The sequence below is a fragment of the Onychostruthus taczanowskii genome, unplaced genomic scaffold (genome assembly GCF_017590055.1).
Source record: "Onychostruthus taczanowskii isolate IOZ18803 unplaced genomic scaffold, ASM1759005v1 scaffold14, whole genome shotgun sequence".
Lineage (NCBI taxonomy): Eukaryota > Metazoa > Chordata > Aves > Passeriformes > Passeridae > Onychostruthus > Onychostruthus taczanowskii.
Genome location: NW_024498573.1, coordinates 6,786,181 through 6,808,207, shown reverse-complemented (window position 1 = coordinate 6,808,207; position 22,027 = coordinate 6,786,181). Strand labels below are relative to the sequence as shown.

The window sequence follows — 22,027 nt, the reverse complement described above, 5'->3', positions numbered from 1 at the left end:
GATGAACTGCTACTGAATAGCTGAACAATCTGTTACAACTTCTCCTCTATTTAAGCAGGCTCTGAAGTCAACTCTTCAGAAGTAAAGGCTGGTACCTGCTGCAGTCCTGTGTGCCTGCCTGTCTTTTGAACTCCTTCAAAGACATCATTGTACTTTGTCAGGAAAATGAAGAGGGAGATCCCTGTGTAATCTCCACCAATACCTTTCATTTCCCGAGGTATTGATGCACGAAGTGTCCTGGGGAGAGAGCGCCCTTCCCTCCTGACACAGCAGGGGCTCATTTGTAACCCTCCTCGGGCTCACAACAGACACCCCGACACAGCTGCTCCCCCTGCTCCTCAAAGTGCTGTCACAACCTAGTTAAAATAATTTACATACTGTTCATGTAATTTTTTTTTTCTGAGATAAAGCCATGCAAATGTCCATGGAAGAGTCAAAATTTAGGAAATAATTTGAGTTTCTAATACCATCCTCAGCATGCATTGTCAGAACTCCTCTATGAACAATGAGAGAAACATGGCTGCTTTCCTTCAAGTGTTTTTCTCTTAAATTATTACTTTCAGTTGTTCTGTGAGGTCAACCAGCCATTTTGTTCCAAATATTTGGCTAGCTAATAATTCCAAGAAAATTGTAATGGTTGTGTATTGATCTGAATAAAAGTATGAAGCTTTGGAAAAGTAGAGGGGTTGGATGGAGTGTTTGATGCAGAACAGACAGCTTGCCTCAAATTATCAGAAATAAACACTAACAGGGCACAGGAACGACTGCAGGGCTTCAGGAGAATAAATAACCATTTGCAGATTGAATACTGGCTGTCGTATCACTGCTTTGTGGGGTTCATTAATGACTGGCTCGGTGAGAGGAGCCCTTTTTCTGCTCCTCCACAATCAGAGGAGGCACGACATAGATGTGGTTTACATTCATCTAAAGTTAGAAGTCATGATGTAAATTGCAGAAATAGACATGAATACAGAAAAAAAAACAAAACCAAAAATGTGTAATTTGAAAAACGTGTTCAGGCAATAGCTGCACGATATCCTGCTTCCCAAAAGGTTCAGAGGAAGAGGGTTATGGGTAGAGAGCCTAATGGGGCTGTTTGTTTCCTGAGGAGAAAAGCACTGAGTTTTAACATTCATGAAAACTAAGAAAACAATTACCTTGTCGTGTATGGAAACTTTCCAGAGAAAAGGAGGATTGGGGGTGACCTTATCTCTGCACGTCCTTGACAGGAGGGTGATAGCCAGGTGGGGGTCAGGCTCTGTTCCCAGGTAACCCTTGGAAATTATGTAACATTCCTAATTAATTATTTTGATTAACTTTTCTAATTGATTCTTATAGTTATATCTATATGTATTACAGTGACATAACCAGCAACACGATGAGAGGACTTAGTCTTAAGCTGTCCCAGGGGAGGTTTAAGCTGAACAACAAGAGGGATTTCTTCACAAATTTAGCTATTAATTCTTCTAACCCTATTCTAGCTTCTTATTTTTAAGTATATTGTTTCTGCCTTACCAGTCAGGTTTCAGCTGTATCCTTACTGGTTCTTCTGCTTTTGACCTCCCTAGAAAACTATTTTATTAATAGCTCTGAGAGCTTGTATTCATTAGTATAGGGCTTCTTTACCGGCAGGAGTATTATATTCTGACTCACATTCCCCTAGTAATCCATGTTGAACAAATTTTTTTCACAAAAAAGGTGATTAGACACTGGAATGGGCTGCTCAAGGAGGTGGAGTCTCTGTCCTCAGAGGTGTTTAAGGAAAGACTGGACATGGCACACACGGTCTATTTGACATGGTGGTGCTGGGTTATAGGCTGGACTCGATGATCTCAGAGGTCTGCTCCAACCTAAATGATTCTGGGATTGCTGGGATGCCATTGCTGGGATTGCTGGGATGCACCACTTTGCCCTGTGCTGCCTCCACCAGGGAAGGGCCAGGCCTGGAGCGCCGCTCCAAGGAGCGCAGGAGGGAGAAACGCGTGAAGACAGCGCAAAAACGGGGACACACTCACAGCACTGAAGTGATTTCAGCATTTATTATAATTTTAAAAAGGCCTTTGATGGGGTCTTGCAGGCCGAGCAGGAACGTTCCCATCAAGGATGCTGTAGCGCCGGCGCTGAGTTTTTTTGAGCAGCCACGTTCCCCGATGTTCCAGGAGGAGCGGCACAGGTTCACTGGCTCAAATGCCCCTTTTTATCCTGTTCTTTGTCCCTTTCGTTTCTGTTTGGATCCTTCATTTGCGTGAAGGTTTAAGGCGCTCGATTGGCCATTACAGCTCTGTCCAGGCTGGCTCGTTTCGCTTGGGGGGCAGAGCGCTTTACTTAGGTGTAATATGGTACATTGAGTACAGTATTTCTTATAACTGCCCTTTGAACCCTTTTTACAATATAACAACCAAACTAACAATGCTTAACAGTTACCAACTATTTTACACCAGTTTCTATCCCATGTATGACAATTGCACACATTGATGAACTGAAGAGCTCGATGCCGTTCCTGCAGGACGCACTCGCACTGCCGCGGCCCGAGCCCTTTGCTAGCTAAGCGCTAATTAATCATTAATTGCACCGCGCTGCCTGTGCCCTACCGCCCGCACGCACGCTCCCCGCTGCGCGGCCGGCCCCTGGCCCCGGCGCTGCCTCCTCCACGCCGCCGCGCCCCGGCGGGAACGTGACCACAGCTCGCCGCCTGTCCGCCCGCGCGGCCGCGGAGCTGTCCGGTGAGTCGGGACAGCTGGGAGGGGGCCGCGGAAACATTTAGCAGGGCCGGAGGGAGCCGCGCCGCTCCGCTTGGCCTCGGGCGGTGCGGAGGAGCCGGGGCTCGGGTAACGGCCTGAGGCACCCCGGCATCACCGGCGGCGCGGGGCCGGGGCTGCACTGCCGGGGGGCTGCACTGCCTTGGGGGGGGGGTGGGCTGCACTGCCTTGGGGGGCTGCACTGCCTCGGGGGGCTGCACTGCCTCGGGGGGCTGCACTGCCGGGGGGTGGGCTGCACTGCCTTGGGGGGCTGCACTGCCGGGGGGCTGCTGCCTTTATCTCCCGTGTCTTCCCCGAGCCGTCCGTCATCGCTGTCAAGCGCGGAGCCGAGGGGGTTGCGGGGCTGCTCCTTCAGCCCCCGGCCTGGCCCTTGCAGCGTGGCCGTGCTGTGACACCTGGAAGCCGGGCAGCTCTTGGCTGAGCGTGCGGCTCGCTCTGGGTCAGCAGGCTCACCGGAGAGCTCCCCGTGCAGCTGGGGAATGCAGGTGCAGTGTGTCTGCGCTGAACTGCTGGTATTGAGGTTATAGAAATACAGGTTGCCTTCTAAAAGTAGATAAATGGAGAACACGTGTCTTCATTTAATTAGAGTCAAACTGAGATGCCGACAGTGCTGTCAGTTTATGGAAGTGGTTAAAAGTGCTGTTTGTTGGGAGAAACATTGTATGACTTGGCAGGAGCCTAACAGAATGTGTGTTTCAGCCATGGAGGCTCCCTACGATGGCGCTGAGGTAACTGTGGTGATGGAGGAGATAGAGAGCACTTACACTTACACGTCTCCAGTGCCATCCAAGAAGAAGAAGAAACATAAAAGTACTGCTGATCATGGAGAAAAAGCCAAGAAGCCTCGGTAGGTTCTTTCTCCCTTCATTTTGTTCCTTGGTAGGGTGTGGGAGCAGTTTTCCTTGTTTCTGACATGAGTGGACTTTGCAGTGCACTTGGAACACTTCATAGTGTAAAGCATTTATATGAAATATCAGCTCAATGCTTTGGGCCTGCTCGGACATTCTTTACAGGTGCCACTGTTGCTCACTTTAGAGTTTGTTTACCCCACATAATTTGCCTTAGGCTGTTCCTCAGAGGTTCTCTTTTCTTCTGAGGTTCTCCTCAGAGAGAGAGAGAGTTTTCATTTGGTTAAAAAATGCATTTGCAAATAAAATTAAATGTAACTTGCTTGTCACATGACCTTGAGACAAACCTAAACCTTGTGGATTTACTTTTCCCCAAGGAATTTATATAGAACAACATTAATATTTCAATTTCTGGTTGTGTTTCAGATCTGCTTACCTTCTCTACTATTATGATATTTACTTGAAAGTACAACAAGAGCTTCCACACCTCCCTCAATCTGAAATCAACAAAAAGATCAGTGAGAGCTGGAGGTTGCTCAGTGTGGCTGAAAAGAGCTACTACTTGGAAAAGGCCAAGCTAGAGAAAGAGGGACTGGACCCGGTGAGTTGTGTTTCTGGAAGTTCTTTGGCTGCTGGGGAGAGAGGCAGTTACCTGCTTACATAGCACTGTGTGGGAGAGTCATTTAGCTGCAGATTCCAGTTTGTGTCCTTGCTCAGGGCAGCCTTTGGAGAAGCAGTGTGGGGCCACTGCCTTTTGCCTTTGCCTTCTGTTCAGTCCAGGGAGCATGGTTTGTAATCCAGGATGGGTGTGTCTGGTAGCTGCTCATGGCAGGTTTTTTTGTGTCCTTTCATCAGAGTGAGTGTTGGTAAAGTGAGTGATAAAACCAGGAATCAGAGGGATTCTGCAGGCTCTGTTGTGTGGAGAAATTCCCAGCAAACTACTTCAGGATACCATTTGAACCTTAGGCACTAAAATAGCAGGACTGAGAACTGAATCTCTTCCTTTTCTCATCTTCGTTTATTCCATCCTCTGGTTTTGCCTACAGAACTCCAAGGCATCCACTCGAACTGCAGTAGTCCCTGACATTCCAGGCTTCCGTAAGATTCTTCCTCGCTCTGATTACATAATTATCCCCAAAGCCACTCTTCAAGAGGACAGGAGCAGGCAGTCTCTGGAGCTGTGTGTGACACAGAGCCCAGCATCATCCGAAGGCTTGGCAGCTCCCAGGAATGTCAGCGGCGTGTCCCGTGACACCGTGCAGAGCGTCCTTTCCGTGGACTCGGGCCAGGCCGGCGTCTCGGAGCAGTGCATTGCCATCGAGGGGCTGGCAGAGGACACGGCAGCCTTCGCCCAGCACGAGGCTGCAGAAGAAGCTGTTACCTCAGAGGTTCTCTCTCACTATGTTGGGCCTGTGACAGAGAAAGTGGCTGGAGAGATCCTCTTGGATGAGGCTTCTTTGGAAATAGAAGGACAGCCGTACCAGGCAGCCCGAGTGGTTATTGAGGAGACCCTGGTGAGCGGCCCCTCAGACGTCTCCAACGGGGGCATCGCTGTGGCCCGTCCCCAGGTGCCCGATGGGGTGTCTGTGGTGACCGTGGTGACTGGGAGGGTAAGTTTTTTCAGTGACACTCAGGCTCCTGCCAGATCTCACCTGAAACATCTGAGTGCTGTTTCCCACATTTTACTTGAGATCCTCCGCGGGTGCAGGAGATCATCTGCTTGCCCAACTGCTGGTGCTGGGTGCTGAGAGAAACAGAAACTTTTGTAATCGATGATACAAAAGTAACTCCCTGACTGAGTTGTCTCTGCTTGCGGGTTGACTCAGCCTTGTGCTGGTACCAATTGTGTCTTAACATGACAGAGTTCTTTTAATTGTTTGTTATAACAATATTTGTGGTATTGCAGTGCCAGTAATTGGGTTCTGCAGTTGCACTGTAAGATTTTGGTGAGAAAAAATGATACTGCTGTGCTTCTGATAGCTGTTTTCCTGGTTGCAGAGAGGTAGAAGGGAGTACTTTTAAGCTGAAGTTTTAGGGATCTTGCATAGAAAACCTTAGTCTGTGAAGAGTTGGATTCTCCATTTTGTTTGAGGAGTTTGGTAATTTCCAGAGTACATCTGATAAAACCTTTGCTTTTGAAATGGTTGCTGCTCTGTCCTATATTCTGGTCTCATCAGTCCTTGAGACACATTAATGTTCTTGAGAGGGAGGGATGTGGGTCACCATGTCTTGTTTTCTGCATGTATTTTGCCTTTGATTTCATTTTAGGATACTGAAGAGAGTAGCTCCTCCACACCTGCAACACAGTTTATCATGTTACCTTTGCCAGCTCACTCTGTTGTGGAGAACCCAGCATCAATTAAATTGGTAAGAAATTCAGAGTCTTGTATGGTATGTTAAGGTTTGGATGTGTTGTCATAGATTTGTCTTAAAGATGTTAGAGGGAGGGATTTGCTCATGGTTCAGTTTTTAAAGATAATCCAGTTTGGAGTCACCGTATCACTTGATGTATTTCTTGTCCCTTGTGTTATGTCTTGCATAGGCTAAGAGGGTCTCTGACTTCCTGCAGTGTCTTACAGGGCCCATTTCTTCTGCCTTCTTCCTCAGGGAATTCTTGGAAACAGGTGGAGTAGATAAAGCTATCACAACACATCTGGCCAACAGCAGTGTCTGTGTAGCCATCTACATCCACTACTTGGATGCATATTTCTCTTCATAAAAAGCAGTGTTTATCCCATTAAGGGCAGGGATCTGCTTTTGCCTGCTCTGCAGGAAAACATGAACTCCAGAGCTCTTGCTTTGGCAGGAGGGGAGCAATGACCTGAGGTTTTGAGAAGCCATATTAAAGGCTGTGTGGCCTGTTGCGTGAGGAAGAATAGTATTATTTCACTAATCTAACCACTCCAGCCACCTGGAGTTTTTGTAGCCATTTTGGGAGTTCACTGTACAGTCAGTACTGCAGCTCCTTCTGTTATATAAGCTAGCATCAAATCCTGTTTTCCAGGTTCTCTATGCTTCCAGCTGGTGGAACACTGCAGATATTTATAGTGGTGCATAGTGTGATGCTCTTCCAGTTGTCTCGGGGAGAACGGAAATACCTCAGGTTTTTGTTCCTGAGAAGGATCTGGTTAAAACTGACTCATTTCTTTGACAGCAGCACTTGCATTTCTAGAAAAAATCTGTACCTAGTTAGGGAGTTACAGTACAACAGCTCCCTTGGGAGTGTTGAGAGCAGGATATTGGGAAGTGTTGATTCAGTTGTCCTGGCACAGATGACACGTTCTACTTTAGTTGTTTGTGTAAATAGTGCCTGGTGATGCTGCTCATGTTTCAGTAGTTCATAGCAAGTTACAGTGAAGGACCAGGGAACACTTGACCATCCCATGCAGCAACAAATTACTGACAAAACTGCCTTTGCATCATGAGAGCTTGTCTTCAAGTCTTTTTGCTGTGTAACAACAAAAAGAGTGTTAGTAACATCTTGTCTTATTGTGGATTGCTATTAGAAACATTTTAATGCCATCTTACTATGACTTTGTCACGTTCAAAAAAACCTTTCACATCACTGTAAATGCAAGATTAGTTTCTCAGGAGGTTATGTGCATTGTTCATCTCTGTTCTGCAGGTTGATCTAAATTCTGGTAATACCAGAGGCTGCTGTGTAGACTGAGCATTTAGACTCGCATTAGTTATGGTGCTGACTTGCCCTGACCCAGCTGTGTGGTGTTTGTTCAGTAAAATGAATAATAATGCAAGACTGGTGATTTGCCAAATAACATTTTAAGGTGCTTATGAGAAAAAAGAAATGATCACCACAGCTTTGTGGTTTTCAGGTCTGTAGACAAATTCTTGACAATTCTTGTTTCAGACAACCACCTATACTCGCAGGGGACATGGAAATTGCACCAATCCTGGCTGTTCCTTCACTTATGTCACCAGGCATAAACCACCAAAATGCCCAACGTGTGGGAACTTCCTGGGAGGGAAATGGATCCCAAAGGTAAATTCGTCTTTCCTTTCCTGACTTTGAGACAAAAAGTGCTGGTTTTGTGAATGCCTGTGATACTTCCAGACCTGTAGATCTAGCATAGGAGGTCATATACACCAGAAATGATCCCGGCACTTGTGTTCCAGTGCATGTGTTGGAACAAGTCACTGTTGCAGAGGACACTTGGCCCAGGTGAGACCTGAAATCACCACACCTTGGGTAAAGATGCTGCTCATATCTGTTAGAATAGATGGGGCTGCATTTGCTGACTCTCTCCTTGAGAGGATACACATTCTTCTGGCCCTCTGCCTGCACAGTTCCTGTGACTGGGAGGCATTGCCTGTCCCTCCTGCTATAGCCCCAGCTAAGCTTGGGAAGTTGTTTTGTGGTAATTAATATCAGCATTTGAAGTTTTTCCCACAAATTTAGTTTTCTGTGGTCTTTCAACATTGTTTTTTTAACAGAGAGGAGGAACAACTCTCAGTTAACAATCCCTTAGGTGCTTGTTAATAAAGTTGATCTAGTGGAAGCTGAAGTGCTGTTGGGTATTGTTGTCTCATGGCCATGTGTCTGATCATGATGTTCTAACCTCTGACTGGAAGGAAGTTTCCAGGTGTTGGTATAGTTGTAAAGCTTGTCTGAATGGAAAAGTCTTTCTCCACATGATGCCTACTCTGCTTAAATTATTGGCATCTCTACTAGTGTGTACAGAAAAACATACTTGATCCTTAAACCTTGGCACTATCCTGGTAATTAGTCAGCTCTGAACAGATGTGCATTTTTGTCTGAAGTAAGACTCCTCAGGCACAATTTAAAGGATGTTAGTGTGAAAATTGGCATTGACATTCAGTGGGTTTGTGTGGATTTGTTCTGAACCTGCTTTGTTTTGTGTCTGGATCCATTAAACATTCAGGGATGAGAACTCTTTTGGGCAGCCTGCAAACTCTGTGGTGTCTGAGCTGAAGGCTGAGCTTCCTGTGTGGTAGGGTACAAATAGTGATGGTGACATCTTTGCTTTTGTTTAGTAAACGTGCTGAGGTAGAGAGATGGCTGAATGCAAAAAGTATTTCTGGATTCTGCCTGAGCATGGCATGTCTGCTGCTGTTCAAGCCTACTCTGGTTAGAACTGAAAGGTTTTAGAGGGAGTTTTCTTTTTTGTCTTTCGGACTTACTCTGGTCTGCTGGGTTCCATTTCTGATATATTTTCCCATATTCCAGTTCAGTGTTCATGATGCCTTTGTTGACTCCAGTACAATGATTTCTGTAGCCTTAGTCTTGGAACCAGAAAACCCTCCTAAGTAATCCTGTTTTCTGGTTGGCTCACATGCTTGCTTTTCTGAAAGCATATATCCAAAAGATGCAAATTCTCTGTCTTAACTCCCTTTGATTGCTCAGTAATGTGGAAGAGCAGACAGCATCAGAGAGCTGAAACCATGAAAGAGGAGCGTAGGAAGTGGGCCCTTGCTACAGAGGGTGGTGGGTGACTTTGTGGTGTTGATGCTAATGGTGACATTTAAGGGAATTTAAGAAAGATAGATTGATTCTTCAAAGTAAACAATGTCTAAAAATAATACATGAAGGGCCAATAGGCCAGATACAATGTTAGCAGGGCCTTTGCTGTTGTAGGAGATGCTGTCTGTCTACTCTCTTACAATTCACTGCTTAAACACTTAGAATTTTGCTGTTTTGATCCGACATTAAATAGGCCACGGGAAACGCGGCATATGTGCAGGGGACTCGCTTATCTGTGAAAGCCAAAAGCTCTGAAATGTGACTCTCTCCTTGTTTCCAGGAAAAGCAACCAAAAAGCAAATCTGAGCCAAATTCAGGCACCTCTCTTAAAACTCCAGCAGCTAAAAGAGGTCAGCAGTCAGCCCTCGCAGAACCCAGGGCCGCTAGCGACAGTTCCTCCAAGTCCGCCTTGGAGAGCTCCGAAGCTGTCAGCCAGCTGCTGAACGCCGTGCCTGTCGGAGGGCAGATGCCTGAGATGGAGTGGGAGGAGGTGATCATCTCTGAGGGCCACTTCCTCCCAAATAATGTGCTTGCTGAAGACAGGAAGAGTGCTGTTGGAGCGGTGCTGGGCCAGGAGAGCCAGCGGCAAGCAGACAGCTCTTCAGAGCAGGCAGAGAAAGGAAGTGTAGGGCTGGGGGTGTCGACATCTTCTGAGGTGTTAAGTCCAAATGCCTCAGTGAAAAAGCCACTGGTGGGGTGAGTCAGTTTTCCATGTGTTATGGGAGCATATGATGTCTATTGTGTGTTCATGGGACTAGGCCAAGAAGTTGAAGGCTGTTGGCAGTGCTTCCTGTAAGACTTACTGTATTTGCTGTCTGTTTTGTGCCAGTTCAGGATTGTTCCTTTGAGTCTTTGTCCGTCAGAACTAATATATTTTTTTAAGTGACAGATTGTAGTCACATTGCAGATGCAGCCTTAGCACTGTCTCTCTTTCTATTGCAATAGCTGTGATTAGTGTGCTAACAAAGCACAATTCAGAGGAAAGAGGAAAACTGAAGCTGGGGGGAAATAGACGGAATATTTTTCCACTTGTAGCTTTTGTTTTTCAGAACTGATGCAACAGCTGCTACACATAAGGGACAAGAAGCAAAGAGTAAACCAAGACCCAAGCCCTCCTTGCTGGCTGCAGCCAGACCCATGCGAGCCATTCTGCCTGCTCCAGTCAGTGTGGGCAGAGAAGCCAGCACAGAGCAGCTGAGCAGCAGGCAGGCCTTTGCAAGTACTGGTAAAAGCAGCATTCTCTGTGTGCTTTGGGTACTGTTGTCTTTCCTCACCTTGCTGAAGTGGTGTCTGCCAATAACAGGATAGGTTTCAAGGGAGGTGGCTACCAGTGCTAGGAAAAAAACCAGTTTGTCTCTGCCTGAGTGGAGTAAATGGGCCATGAAACACCTGCTTGGGTTATTTCAAGCTCAGAGGAAAGATCTCACATGACTAGAGTGGCATTTAACAAAGATGTCAGAAAGAAACAGAACCTGTTTTCTCACACTTAACCTGATGCATCTCTTTCCTCCTTCTAGACAAGCATTCCCCTGTGAGAACGTCAGGCTTGAAGCCCAGTACACTGAAACAGTTGGGCCAGTCAGTTCTGCAGCCACCACCTGCTGAGGAACAAAAGGTTGTTCTCTAAATGCAAACTATTTTCCTGGGTTTTCTGGGGGGAGGATTTGTTTGTGGTTTTGGTTTGTTTTTTTTTCTTTCTTTTTTCTCTCAGGTGAGTTATATGACCTGAATGAGAAATAGAACAAAAAATGTAGCAGCCTTATGGTGATGAGATCTATGTATTTAGTAGTAGGTGTCTAATGGGTGTTGTTTTTCCTGCTTTCAATCTCTAGTTCCACAGTTCTGTGACTAGCAGGACATCTCAGGTTAAGGTTGTGGAGGTCAAACCAGACACATTCCCTTCCTACAAGTACAGTTGCACTGTAACTTTGGTAAGAATTTTTTCAAATAGGTGACTTCTGGCACTGGGAGTGTCCTCTGTGGGATGGGAAGGATATGGGACTTCTGTTTTACTGACTTGCACAAACACATTTCATTTTTAACGTGAAATAATCTGTACTTTGTGTCATCTCTAGACCTAGTCCAGGATGGCCATTGCAGGGCCTTGTAAAGAGATGGATTTTAACTCATGTCCCCATGCATAATCCCCATCCCCTCCTTGAGTCAGCAGGGAAGATCAGGGGTTTCTGAATGAATTTAATGTGCTTCTGGTCTGGAGAACTGGCCCCAGAATGTTTAAGTGCCACTTAAAGGATTCTGTGCAAAGTGACAGGGCTTGCTATTGATGTTTAAACAAGATGTTACAAAGTGGAGATAAAACATATAATAATGTTTTTTAGAATCTTGTTGGCTTAGAATTATAGAGTCATTCAGGCTGGAAAAGACCTTTAAGATCATGGAGTCCAACTATTAAAAGTCAAGGTCAGCAAACATCTCTTTTGTGTCATTCAGGATTTGGGATTAGCAACATCACGTGGCAGAGGGAAATGCAAGAACCCCTCCTGCAGTTATGTGTATACAAACAGGCACAAGCCACGCATCTGTCCAAGCTGTGGGTACAACCTTGCCAAAGACAGGACTGAGAAAACAGCAAAATCCCTGGTAAGGTTCAAGCTGGCTTGTTTTATCATGTCTGTTATGAGCTGGGCAGAGAAGTTTAGTTTGCAAGTCCCTATGGAAACATGGTTTGGGCTTTTTTTTTTTTTTTCTTCATCATGCTAAACTTTTCTGACAGAATTATTCCTATTTAAAATATCTGTGATGATGTTTGTCAAATTCCTGTAGCAGTGGTGCTTCAGGCTGAGAATGTCTGAGCACACCCAGTGCTACCACTGGGTGTCTCCTTGACTTAAAAATGCTTCTGTTGTGTCAGTCCATGCTGGGAAAATCGACCTGAAGTCACCACATTGCTGTGTCAGCTTTGTTGAACTTCAGACTTCATCAAGAAACTCCCAAGTATGCTCTGCTTTGTGAGCAGTTTGGGGCTAGTGTCAGTCAAGTTAGTACATCTTGTATTAGAGCTTCCTGTTTTTGAGTGTTTGTGGAGCGATTTTACTTCCAACATGAATTTATTTCTGGATGTAGGGGTTTTTTTTCTGATATATAAATATATTTTCAGTTGTCTGCTGTTCTGTGTGGATTTAATTAATTCTGGGGTTATTTTATTTGCCTTTGCAGTCTCAGAGGTTAGCTTTTCTCATACTGAATTGTCATGTTTTTAAACCAATAAGAAAAAAGGAGCTTTCCTGCCCTTAGCTGGAATGCCTACTCAGCAAATAGATAGAATTTTAGTCTGTATAGTAATGACTCATCCACTTGCCTATTTTTTATTTTGAAGAACATAACTTTGTTTAGTTGTTTTGTTTTTTCTTTAAAAACGCAAACAAACAGAGATGGCCTGTGTGAAACTCACACAAACAGCTGTGTAAGGAACAGCAGTGTGCTTAGCTCAGCTTCCATTCTGAGAGGCATGTGGCTTGTCTCTTCCTCATTTAGGTTTTTTCTTTTTTTCTGGTTGTTGATCTATTTAACATTCTGTCACACAGTTCATCGTTGTCTCTGGGCTTTTGACTGATCATTTATCTCTTTGCTGGACTAGTCAGAAAACCAGGTTGAAATGTTGACAGAAGAGTTTCAGGGATTAAACGGATCAGCCTGTTTGGGTTCTCTTTGTTCTCCTGGCACAGCCTGGAGTTTGGTTCTCCTGTGTTTGTGCATTTGTTGTGATGATATGTGTTGGAGAAGGGTAGAGTGTAGCTGATCAATTGTTATTGATTAGTGTGTTCTGTGTATCACAGCCCCCAGTTCTCTGTTAGTACTTGGTTCCTCCACCTTCTGAAGAGCTGTGCAGGCTGCCCTGAGCCTGTGCCTGATAACCTGTGGAGAAAGATAGTGATAATTGGGAGTTCAAGTGATGAGGGTTATTGAAGTGTTTATATACCTGTTGGTGGTTATCCTCACCTTCTGGGTCCCCAGTCCCTGAACTTAACAGTTTAATGGCCAGTCTGTGGTGGTTTGGCAGTGCAGGAGTTCCTGAAGGGCTGGGCTGTAATAAACTATTTTTGTTAAAGTAATTTGAGCTTGAAGTGGAGTCAATGATTCAGCAGTAGAGCTGAAGTCAGGTTTACTGAGTGCAAAGGCTGCTGTATTTCTGCTGCCTTTTATGACTTCTTTGGGCTTAACATTTCATCCCCATGCTTGCCTAGTTGGATATGTTGCTTTCCAGGAGGTCAGTCCGGGTCAGCCGGACGTGCTGAACACCAGCGAGCCCCTGACGCCGTCACAGAGGGAAATCCAGCGTCAGTCCACGCTGCAGCTGCTGCGCAAGGTGATGCAGATCCCCGAGAACGAGTCGGAGCTGGCAGAGATCTTCACCCTCATCCACGAGCTCAACAGCTCCAGGCTCATCCTGTCCAACGTGAGTGAGGAGACAGTGACCATCGAGCAGACCTCCTGGTCCAACTACTACGAGTCTCCGTGTGTGCAGTGCCTCCTCTGTAACAGCCCCTTGTTCAAAGGGGGACACAAGTAAGATTCTGCTTTGGATTTTGACTCTTTCAAACTCATGCTGATTTTCTTTGTTCTGAGTCTGCCTGAAATAATATTTGCTTTGGCCCCTGGTAGTGAAGCTGGTGAAAGTGACACTGAGTAAGCTAGATGTGTATGGAAAGGGTTTAGCAGGATCAAAGAGTGACTGCAAAGTCTAGATGTAACTTTTTTCTTATTGAAACAGAGTATTTTCATTAGTCATCCCCTCTTGGTTTTCCATTCTGATGCTTTGAGGCTGAGAGAGGAAAACTTCTGTGTTTACAGATGCACATGGTGTGATTTCCTTTTTCTCTCTCTCCCTCGTCTGAATATTTCCTGTGTGGGTCTTTTTGCTTATGATATTTTCATTCCTTTCATTTCTCAGTGTGTGCTTGAGTGAATGCTTTTTTGGAACAAATATCCAAATTGTCCAGAACTTTTAGTAAATAAGCTAGATTGCCTTAAGTAGATTTGCTTGGAAGCCTGTAGGATATCTCTTCCCTGAGTCTGCCAGACATCCTCCTGTTTCTGAAAATATGATCTAAGATTTTTCCTACAGCAAAATGTCAGGGAGTTTAATGTTGTGTTTCTTTCTTCCACAAAAAAATACTTGATACGAAGGATGGATAATTGCTTTGGTCAGGCTAGAACTAATTGAGCTCTTTCCAGAAGTTACTTTTTATGCTCTGTGTTCTTTTCAGAACAGAGCAATCTCCCACCCTGTCTCTCACCACAGGATTTACCAACCTGTGCATTGTAAATCCTTGTCCGTGCCTGGCTGCTTTGCTGTGCTCTGCATGTGGGACTCTCCCATGTGCCTGCACAGGCTCTAATTGAAGCCCTGCCAGTGGGAAGGAGGTGACTTTGGCTTTGATTAGTGTTTTCTCAGGTGGACAGCAGTATTTCAGCCACTGGCACTCTCCTGTCTGAACTTCCCCCTTGTCAGTTGCATTGTAGAGGAGCAGAACTTTCTGAATCTCTGTGTGCAGGACAGGCTGTTGGGTGGAATGTGTTACTGATCACCACAGCAATGCTACAGACACTTCTCCCAGGGCAGCTGGGCCATAGGGTTCCTCCACCTCTGCAATAGTAGGTGCCCAGTGTATGGAGCTGAAGGGATGCTCTAGTGCTGTTTAAAAGAATGTGAGTACTGACCTGACTCTGCCTGGGAAACCTTTTTAAAATGTAACCTTTTCTGCTGTGATATAGTGTGGTGAGCTGACTTAGATTTATGTAGTAATGAACTCATGTCATCTAGAATGTCTGAAGTTACTGCAGGGTTTGCAGTAACCCATTGGCTTCACTCAGAGTGTTTTTTCTTTTTTGGGTTTTTTTTTTTTGTTGTGTGTTGCAGTTCCCTTGCTGGTCCTCAGGAGTGCTGGCTGCTGACAGCCAATAGATTACAGGTGGTTACAGCTCAGGTCAAAGTGTGCTTGAACCTGCAGTGTCTGGCCCTCCATAGCTTCACTGACATTTACACAGGTAGGAGAAATGTGAGCATACAGCATGACTGTAGTCTGAAGCCTTGGGATTGTATCAGAGCATTGTCCAGGCAGAGAAAAGCTTGTTCCCTTCCCCGCTGTACTAAATTTGAATTATTTTTTAATTGCTTCTGCTTAGTCTGCAAATAAATCTACATTTGTGAGTGAAAACACATGAATGTTCTGGTGAGGAAGGCCTTGCCTTGATTCACTGGTGTAGGTCTCTGTGTGAATGTTGAGTTCTGCAAGGCAGCCCCTGAGATCACAGTCAGAGACATCTCTGGAGAGTGCTGTTTCATGGCATTGGCTAGTGAGATGGATTGATAGCTGTTCCTTGTAGCTTTTTAAATCAACAGACAAGTCTGTGAAAGGAGCTGATCTTTCAGCAGAGAACTCTGCATTTCAGAGGTGCAGAAGCACTCTGTGTTTCCATTATCCTCTAAACTGTACTTGTGAGTGTGTTGTGTATCAGTAAGGAATAAATTTCTTTGTGAGGAAGATCTGGAGCCTTACAGACAATAACTGTCTTGTTTTAACTGCAGGCCTTTTCAATGTGGGTAACAAATTGTTAGTGAGCTTGGATCTTCTGTTTGCAATCCGAAACCATATTAAACTTGGAGAGGATCCCAGAGTGGCTGTTGGCAATATCCTTGACTCTGTTCAGGAGCAAACCGGTGGGTTTTCCTTCTTGTTTTTTACCACAGCATACTAAACTGTGACCTGATGATGATTGTTAGGTTATAAAAAGGCAAACCTCACCTATTTTTAGTGTGTATGTTTCTGTTAAATCACTTCCTAAACCAAATAGTACCTCTATGACCAGTTCTTTGTAACAATTCTCTGGAGGGCAGGTTTGGTTTTATCCTGTGTAGGAGAGCCTTACTACCTCTCCAGTGGCTTCAGGATGTGAAAACTTTTAACAGTGGCATGTTCTCTTTTCAGATAAAAGCCTGAGCCCTGATGAGCAGGCTCAGCTCCAGGAACTGCTGTGCAATGGCTATTGGGCTTTTGAATGCCTGACAGTCCGGGATTACAATGATATGATCTGTGGAATCTGTGGCATAACCCCCAAGGTGGAAATAGCCCAGAGGAATACGGAAAATGTCCTAGCACTGAAAAATATAGAGGTAGGTTTTTCCCACAGCTCACATCCTGTTTGTGTTCAAAGCAGATCATAATGATTTTTTGCTGACTCTGGTCTTCATGATGCACAATAAATACATGAGACCTTTGTGAGTGGTTTTCTGCTGATGCCTGACAAGAGGATGTGGCTGGAGCAGCAATGCCTGTGCTTCCTCTTAGAGGTGTTGATGTGTAGTTCAGGGAAAACAAGATCCTTTGTCCCTGGACCACAGCTTTCGTCTAGCAGCCTTGGACAGCAGGAACCTTGGATGGAAGTTGTTGAATTTGGTCTTCTTCCTTTTACATGAACACATTCCTTTTTTCCCTCAAGTTTCCCTGAGATGCTGTCTTCTCTAACAGGGAGAAAAGCCCTAGTAGGAGAATGTAGCATGTCTGGCTTTTATGTCAAATATGTAAATTTTGAGTCTTACATGATGCAAAGTGTTTGTGGGAAGCTTTAGGAGACTGAAATCATCTTGTTATATTTGAGCTAAGCACTATCCTGGATAGTCCTCATGCCATGAGTGACACAGAACTGTCAAATGGACTGTGGTTTTTGTATTTGACCACTCTTTCTTTCTCTCTATAGTTTACTTGGCCAGAATACTTGCCGTCAAGTGAAGTGAATGTGGAAGACTTTTGGTCCACGATGGAGACAGAGGTGATTGAGCAGGTGGCTTTTCCTTCTAGCATCCCCATCACAAAGTTTGATGCCTCTATTGTTGCTCCTTTCTTCCCTCCACTGATGAGAGGAGCAGTGGTGATCAATACAGAGAAGGACAAGAACCTACATGCACAGCCAGTGCCAGGTAATGGCTCAGGTTGTGCTTATTAAGGGAGTGCTTGATGTGTTGGTGACTTCAGTCTTGGTGATGTTTAATATTAAGAATAGCTGATTTCATGACACTTGAGAAGTTATGTGTGCTGAGAAAAGACAGGAACATTGAGGTGATTTCAGCTGTTCTCAGGCTCTTTGCTGCTTGAGGCTTGGCTTTTCCTGTGAAGTTTGGTTGCACTGGTGGGCTCTGATGCATGTGAGACATGGGGGACATGGCAGCGTTGCACCCCAGGTCTGATTTTTGCAGAGGGATGCATGCACATCTTGAATGCCAGTCAGTGTTTGTTTCATGTTAGACTGATGCTTGGAGTGTGGAAGTTACTGATAGTGCTTGGTATCTCAGTGGTACGATCTCAATAAAGGGTGAATAAGTTTTTGCAGAGCTTGAGAAAAAACTAGGAAAGTGGTGTGCTAGTCCTAATCAGAGTTGTCAACATTCAGTACATCCAGTGCATATTGAGTGCATGGAACAAGAAACAGTGAGAGGAATAATCTCAGATCCGAGAGCTAAGATCAGTTAGCACCTGGTTCCCTTAAGAATTTAGGTGTTGTGTAGAGGAAGGAAAACTGGCTTTGCAAGCTTAGCAAGTGTGTGAGTTGGCTTTGCAGACAGAGCTGCAGCTGCTTCAGAGTTGGGCTGCAGAAGAGCTGTGTGGGCTTTTGTGGAAGTGGAGTTCCAGAGAAATAACCAGGGAGAAGTGAAGGCTGAGCCTGGAGCTGTTCAGTCCGAAGGCTGCTGTAACATTTATCTCTGCTCTTCTTCACTTGGTTGTCCTCACATCAGTGATTTAAAGGTTCCTCACATCAGTCATTTGAAGGTTACAAATGACAGGATAGATAAGTGCTTATGGAGTCTGCAGCCATGCTGGGCTCAGTCTGGTGACCTCAGCAGTGAAGGGCTCAAGACAAGTGGTCTGTGATGTGCTTTGCAAGTAGGACTGTTCACAGCTCTCTTGCTGGCTGTGGATTGTGCAATCTCTGCTTCTGTAGTCTTCTTAGGAAATTATTTTGGTAAGTTCCCTTCCTGAGAATGAGTGCTCAGACCTGTTTCCTGCCTTTGCAGGTAATGGGAGTGCCTTGGTGAGGCTCCTTCAGGAAGAAATCTTCAGGCCTGAGCTGATAGACTCTTACAGTGAGGAAGAGCTGCAGAGCTTCCTGACACAGTGTGGCATTCCCTGGGAGGCATCACATACAAAGGTAATGGCTTGTTTGCACACATGCAAGCCTGCAGGAGTGGAGCTGTTCTTCACTGTCTTTCCCTCATCCACTCTTGCCATCCTAGACAATTAATTTCTCATCTGACTGCACTAAGGGCAGGGATGGGTGCCAGCAGGTTATAGGATAATTTACACATGGTGAAATAAATTGAACCTTTGTGGGCTAGAAGAAAGGAAGCCTGTAATTACCTTGTCACTGGCTCAGCATTGTGTAATTGCTTGTCATCCTCACAGTGCTGAGTGTGGGATTAGGAAGTTATTGGATGAAGTGCAAATTAGGATTTGGGAGACCTTGCGTGCTGCCTTTTCCCTCTCTGCAGGGGTCTGTTAATTTTAGTCACTTTCTCTGGGGCCTGTCTTTTCTAGGATGAGCTCTGCTACTCCCTCCTGGCTCTCTATGAGTTTGTACAGAATGGGACAAGCATTACACCATCTTCTGCTCATCACACAGGAGGGAAAATCTACAAAGTGTGTCCACATCAGGTAGGGAAGACTGAAGCCACAAGTTCTTTTTTTCTTCCTTGTCTATTCATTATTTGACTTAACACCATGGAACTTCCTTATTGAATAGAAGCAATGGAATGGGCTTCTCTGAGCCTTGGGAATGAAACATGTTCCTCAGGGCTTGGAAAATTCCCCAAGACAAGGTGAATATGTTTGAGGAGGAAGTAGAGTGTCTTTAGAGAAAGTAGCTGTCTGGTTACTGTATAGTCTGGAATACCTGGAAGGAAGCTGAATGTTTTTAAGACTAGATTTTTTTTCTGTAAGTTTTCTGTTTTATTGTACTGCTGGCGTTAATCCATTTTTATTTTTCTAGGTTGTGTGTGGATCTAAGTACATTGTAAGAGGAGAAAATGCTCGGGATCACGTGGACTTGTTGGTATCCTCACGCCACTGGCCTCCTGTGTATGTTGTTGATTCAGCCTCTTCAGTGGCGCTGTGTGCAGACCTCTGCTGGCCTGGCCTGACTTCCCAGATGTGGGGGAAGAACCAGGGCTGCTTCTCTGACCCCATGGAACCTCCAACGGTGAGTTATGTCTTTGCTCTCTGCAAAGTGTGCCAGTCCAGCATGGCAAAGCTGCAAGGGAGATGAAAATTATCCCCCCCACCATATGTAACCTGCATTGTGGCTCGAGATAATTTAATAGAATCACAGAATGGTTTGGGTTGGAATGGCCCTTAAAGCTCATCCAGTTCACCCTCCTGCCACAGGCAGGCTCACCTGCCACTAGGTTGCTCACAGCCCCATCCAACCTGGTCTTGAACACTGCCAAGGGTGAATTTGACCTGATAACGTATCTCCTGATTTAAGCTTTGCCTGTGCATCACTCCTAAGCATAGCAGAATGTATTAGGTGTTGCCTGGGGATTGTGTTTGATTAATTCTCCTTAACAGGAAGAGCTGTGCTGGGAGTGCATTCTAACAGTTCAGATCATGAACTTTGGAGCATGTCACTTATTTTGACACAGCAGCTCACTTCTTTCAGACTACTGCTATTCCTTGAGAAGTGGGAGAGAAATATTGTTCCTGGTGCCTTGGGGTTATCTGAGGGCATACAAGTGAGGAGGGAGTATACATACCATGTAGGGGAAGCCTGGATCATTTAGCCCTCCATCTGTCCTGGGTCATAGTGTTGGTTGGAGTTTGGCCAGCCAGCATTTTGTCTTCTCAGCCGTGGGGAAGTTACCTGTTGTTCCACCTGGTGTGTGTGCGTGTCTCTCCCCCAGTACGTGTCCTGCCCTGAACTGCTGGACCAGCACTACAGCGTAGACGTGACGGTGGCCGAGCACTCCCTTCAGCACCCCATCACCAAGTCCTCGGCGCGCCGCATCGTGCACACGGGCTCGGAGCAGAGCGGCCCCTGGGACCCCACGGCTCGGCACCGCTGCATCGCGCTGTGCCGCGAGCTGGAGCCCTACGGCGCCATCGCCGCCGCCATCAGCGACAGCAAAACCAGCAACGCGCGCCAGCGGCCCATCACCTTCGAGAACCCCACGCACTATTACCTCTACAACCGCCTCATGGACTTCCTCACCAGCAGGGAAATCGTCAACAGGCAGATCCAGGAGATCGTGCAGAGCTGCCAGCCCGGGGAGGTGGTGATCCGTGACGCGCTCTACCGGCTCGGCGTGGCCCAGATCAAAACAGAAACGGACGAGGAGGAAGAGGGGAAGCAGGAGGAGGATAGAGGTTGCTGAGTTGGTTTCTCTCTCTGGTCGTCTCTGGTTTCTCTCTCTGGATGGGTGGGCTGAGTCAGCTTTTGCAGCTGTCTGGCTTGAGAGTTTATTTTTTATTTTATGTTATCAACCTCCACAGGTTGGAGATGTGATGCTGGTGGCTTTGACTGCTGTTACTGACCAAAGAGCTCTGTGCTTCCATAGCATCGTGATAGCTGCTGTGAGCATGGGTCTGTCACCCCCTTGCAGAAGGCTGCACTGCCTCCAAGGCATGTGATGGATCTGCTGTTCAGGGCTGTGGGATGTTGCCCTCCCTGCAGCTGGAGAGGGGAGAGGAGTTGCTGGTAGCAGGGAGTGTGCGTGGTCAAGCACACACAGGTTTTTTTAATTCTGAACCTTGCTTGCTGACTTCTTTGTGCTTATTGGTGGCAGGGCTGGGGGTGTGGGACCAGGCATAAACGGTAGATGGCTGCAACGATTTCCCCCAAAACATTCTGAATAGGTGAATTTAGGATACTCACTCCTGCTTGGTAAACTTGCAGAGCTCTCATAGGCATTGGCTGCAAGGAGTCTTGAGGAGGAGGAGGTGTGCTGCTTTAACATGCTGTATCTGGGGAGCCTCCCTGGAGGCTGCACTCCTGGCCCAGGATGGTGGGGGCTTTGGCTGCAGGGAGTTTCTGGAATTGTTTGTCCCTTCACATGAGCACTAATAACTTAGAAGCCAAAAGGTACAGTGAGAGTAGTGTTCTGTATGGTAAGGTAAGAGCTGAGCCCCAGGGCAGCTGAGGGGTTGCAGGATGGTTTAAGTGCTATGCAAGGGGTGGCTGTGGAGAGGGGAGGGACACTGACTGTGGGGAAAAAGGAGGAATGATGAGTGCAGTGTTACCAGAGCAAGCAGCATTCTGTATTCCACCCTCATGGATGTGCTGGGAGAGCTGCACCCATCACTTTGTCAGGTGTCACACCTGCCCTGCCCCTGTTCTCACAGCACTCTGGGGGTTAGAGGAGTCTCCTGTTGCCCAGGTTGCTTTGTCAGCCCCGTGAGAGGAGTCAGGATGAGACCTCTGCCTCTGCAGCACACCTGAGGAACACCTGGGGCTGTGGGTGCGAAGCTGTGCTGTCATTGCTGCAGCTCCCTTTGGCCATGGCTGGTGGTGAAGGTGTTTGGTGTTTGCTGTGACCCGCAGAGGAGACAAGCAGGATGCCAGACTGCTAAGTTGCCATCTTGGGAGTTTATTTTGTCTGAGTGAGCAGTGGGGAAGATTCTGAGGCTTGCGGTGTGGTTGAAAACTCCCTTCTGTGAAGGGGAACCTATTGAGTACCGTACTGTTAAAGTAAATGTATTAAGTCTGAGCAAATGCAGTAATCATGGCTTGGGGTTTTTCTGTTAAGAACATTAACTTATTATAAGAGATATTAGTGACTTTTTTCAGTCAGTGATAAAGTTTAATAAATTATCTCCAGTTTTGGGGGTGAAACTGTGGTCAAGTGACTTGGGTTGGCTTTTTTTTGTGTACAAGACCTGGATGGCTCCAGGAGAAAAGGCACAAACTGCTGG

The 22,027-nt window shown here is 46.0% G+C and overlaps 1 protein-coding gene across 3 annotated transcripts; it reads left to right on the top strand.

Annotated features, from left to right (window-relative positions):
• Positions 1-2,603: 2,603 nt before the first annotated feature.
• HMGXB3 (HMG-box containing 3) lies at positions 2,604-21,952 on the top strand. 3 transcript variants are annotated; one of them, XM_041397564.1, is made up of 20 exons: positions 2,604-2,723; positions 3,459-3,606; positions 4,034-4,208; positions 4,654-5,217; positions 5,876-5,974; positions 7,476-7,607; positions 9,388-9,803; positions 10,157-10,326; positions 10,625-10,722; positions 10,940-11,038; positions 11,559-11,708; positions 13,333-13,634; positions 14,989-15,116; positions 15,658-15,789; positions 16,058-16,242; positions 16,827-17,046; positions 18,139-18,272; positions 18,659-18,775; positions 19,110-19,319; positions 20,020-21,952. In XM_041397564.1, the coding sequence occupies exons 2-20, from the start codon at positions 3,461-3,463 to the stop codon at positions 20,488-20,490; spliced, it is 3,948 nt and encodes a 1,315-aa protein (XP_041253498.1). In that variant the 5' UTR covers positions 2,604-2,723; positions 3,459-3,460; the 3' UTR covers positions 20,491-21,952. The 3 variants fall into 3 exon arrangements, with proteins under 3 accessions (XP_041253498.1, XP_041253497.1, XP_041253496.1); XM_041397563.1 differs by having other exon boundaries at positions 10,157-10,332; positions 13,336-13,634; XM_041397562.1 differs by having other exon boundaries at positions 10,157-10,332.
• The last annotated feature ends 75 nt before the right edge of the window (positions 21,953-22,027 follow it).

Coding starts and splice junctions, on each gene's coding strand:
- HMGXB3 (XM_041397562.1), top strand. CDS start 3,461: ATGGAGGCTCCCTACGATGGCGCTGAGGTAACTGTGGTGATGGAGGAG. Junction 4,209..4,653: donor AGAAAGAGGGACTGGACCCG/GTGAGTTGTGTT, acceptor TTTTGCCTACAG/AACTCCAAGGCATCCACTCG. Junction 5,975..7,475: donor ACCCAGCATCAATTAAATTG/GTAAGAAATTCA, acceptor TTCTTGTTTCAG/ACAACCACCTATACTCGCAG.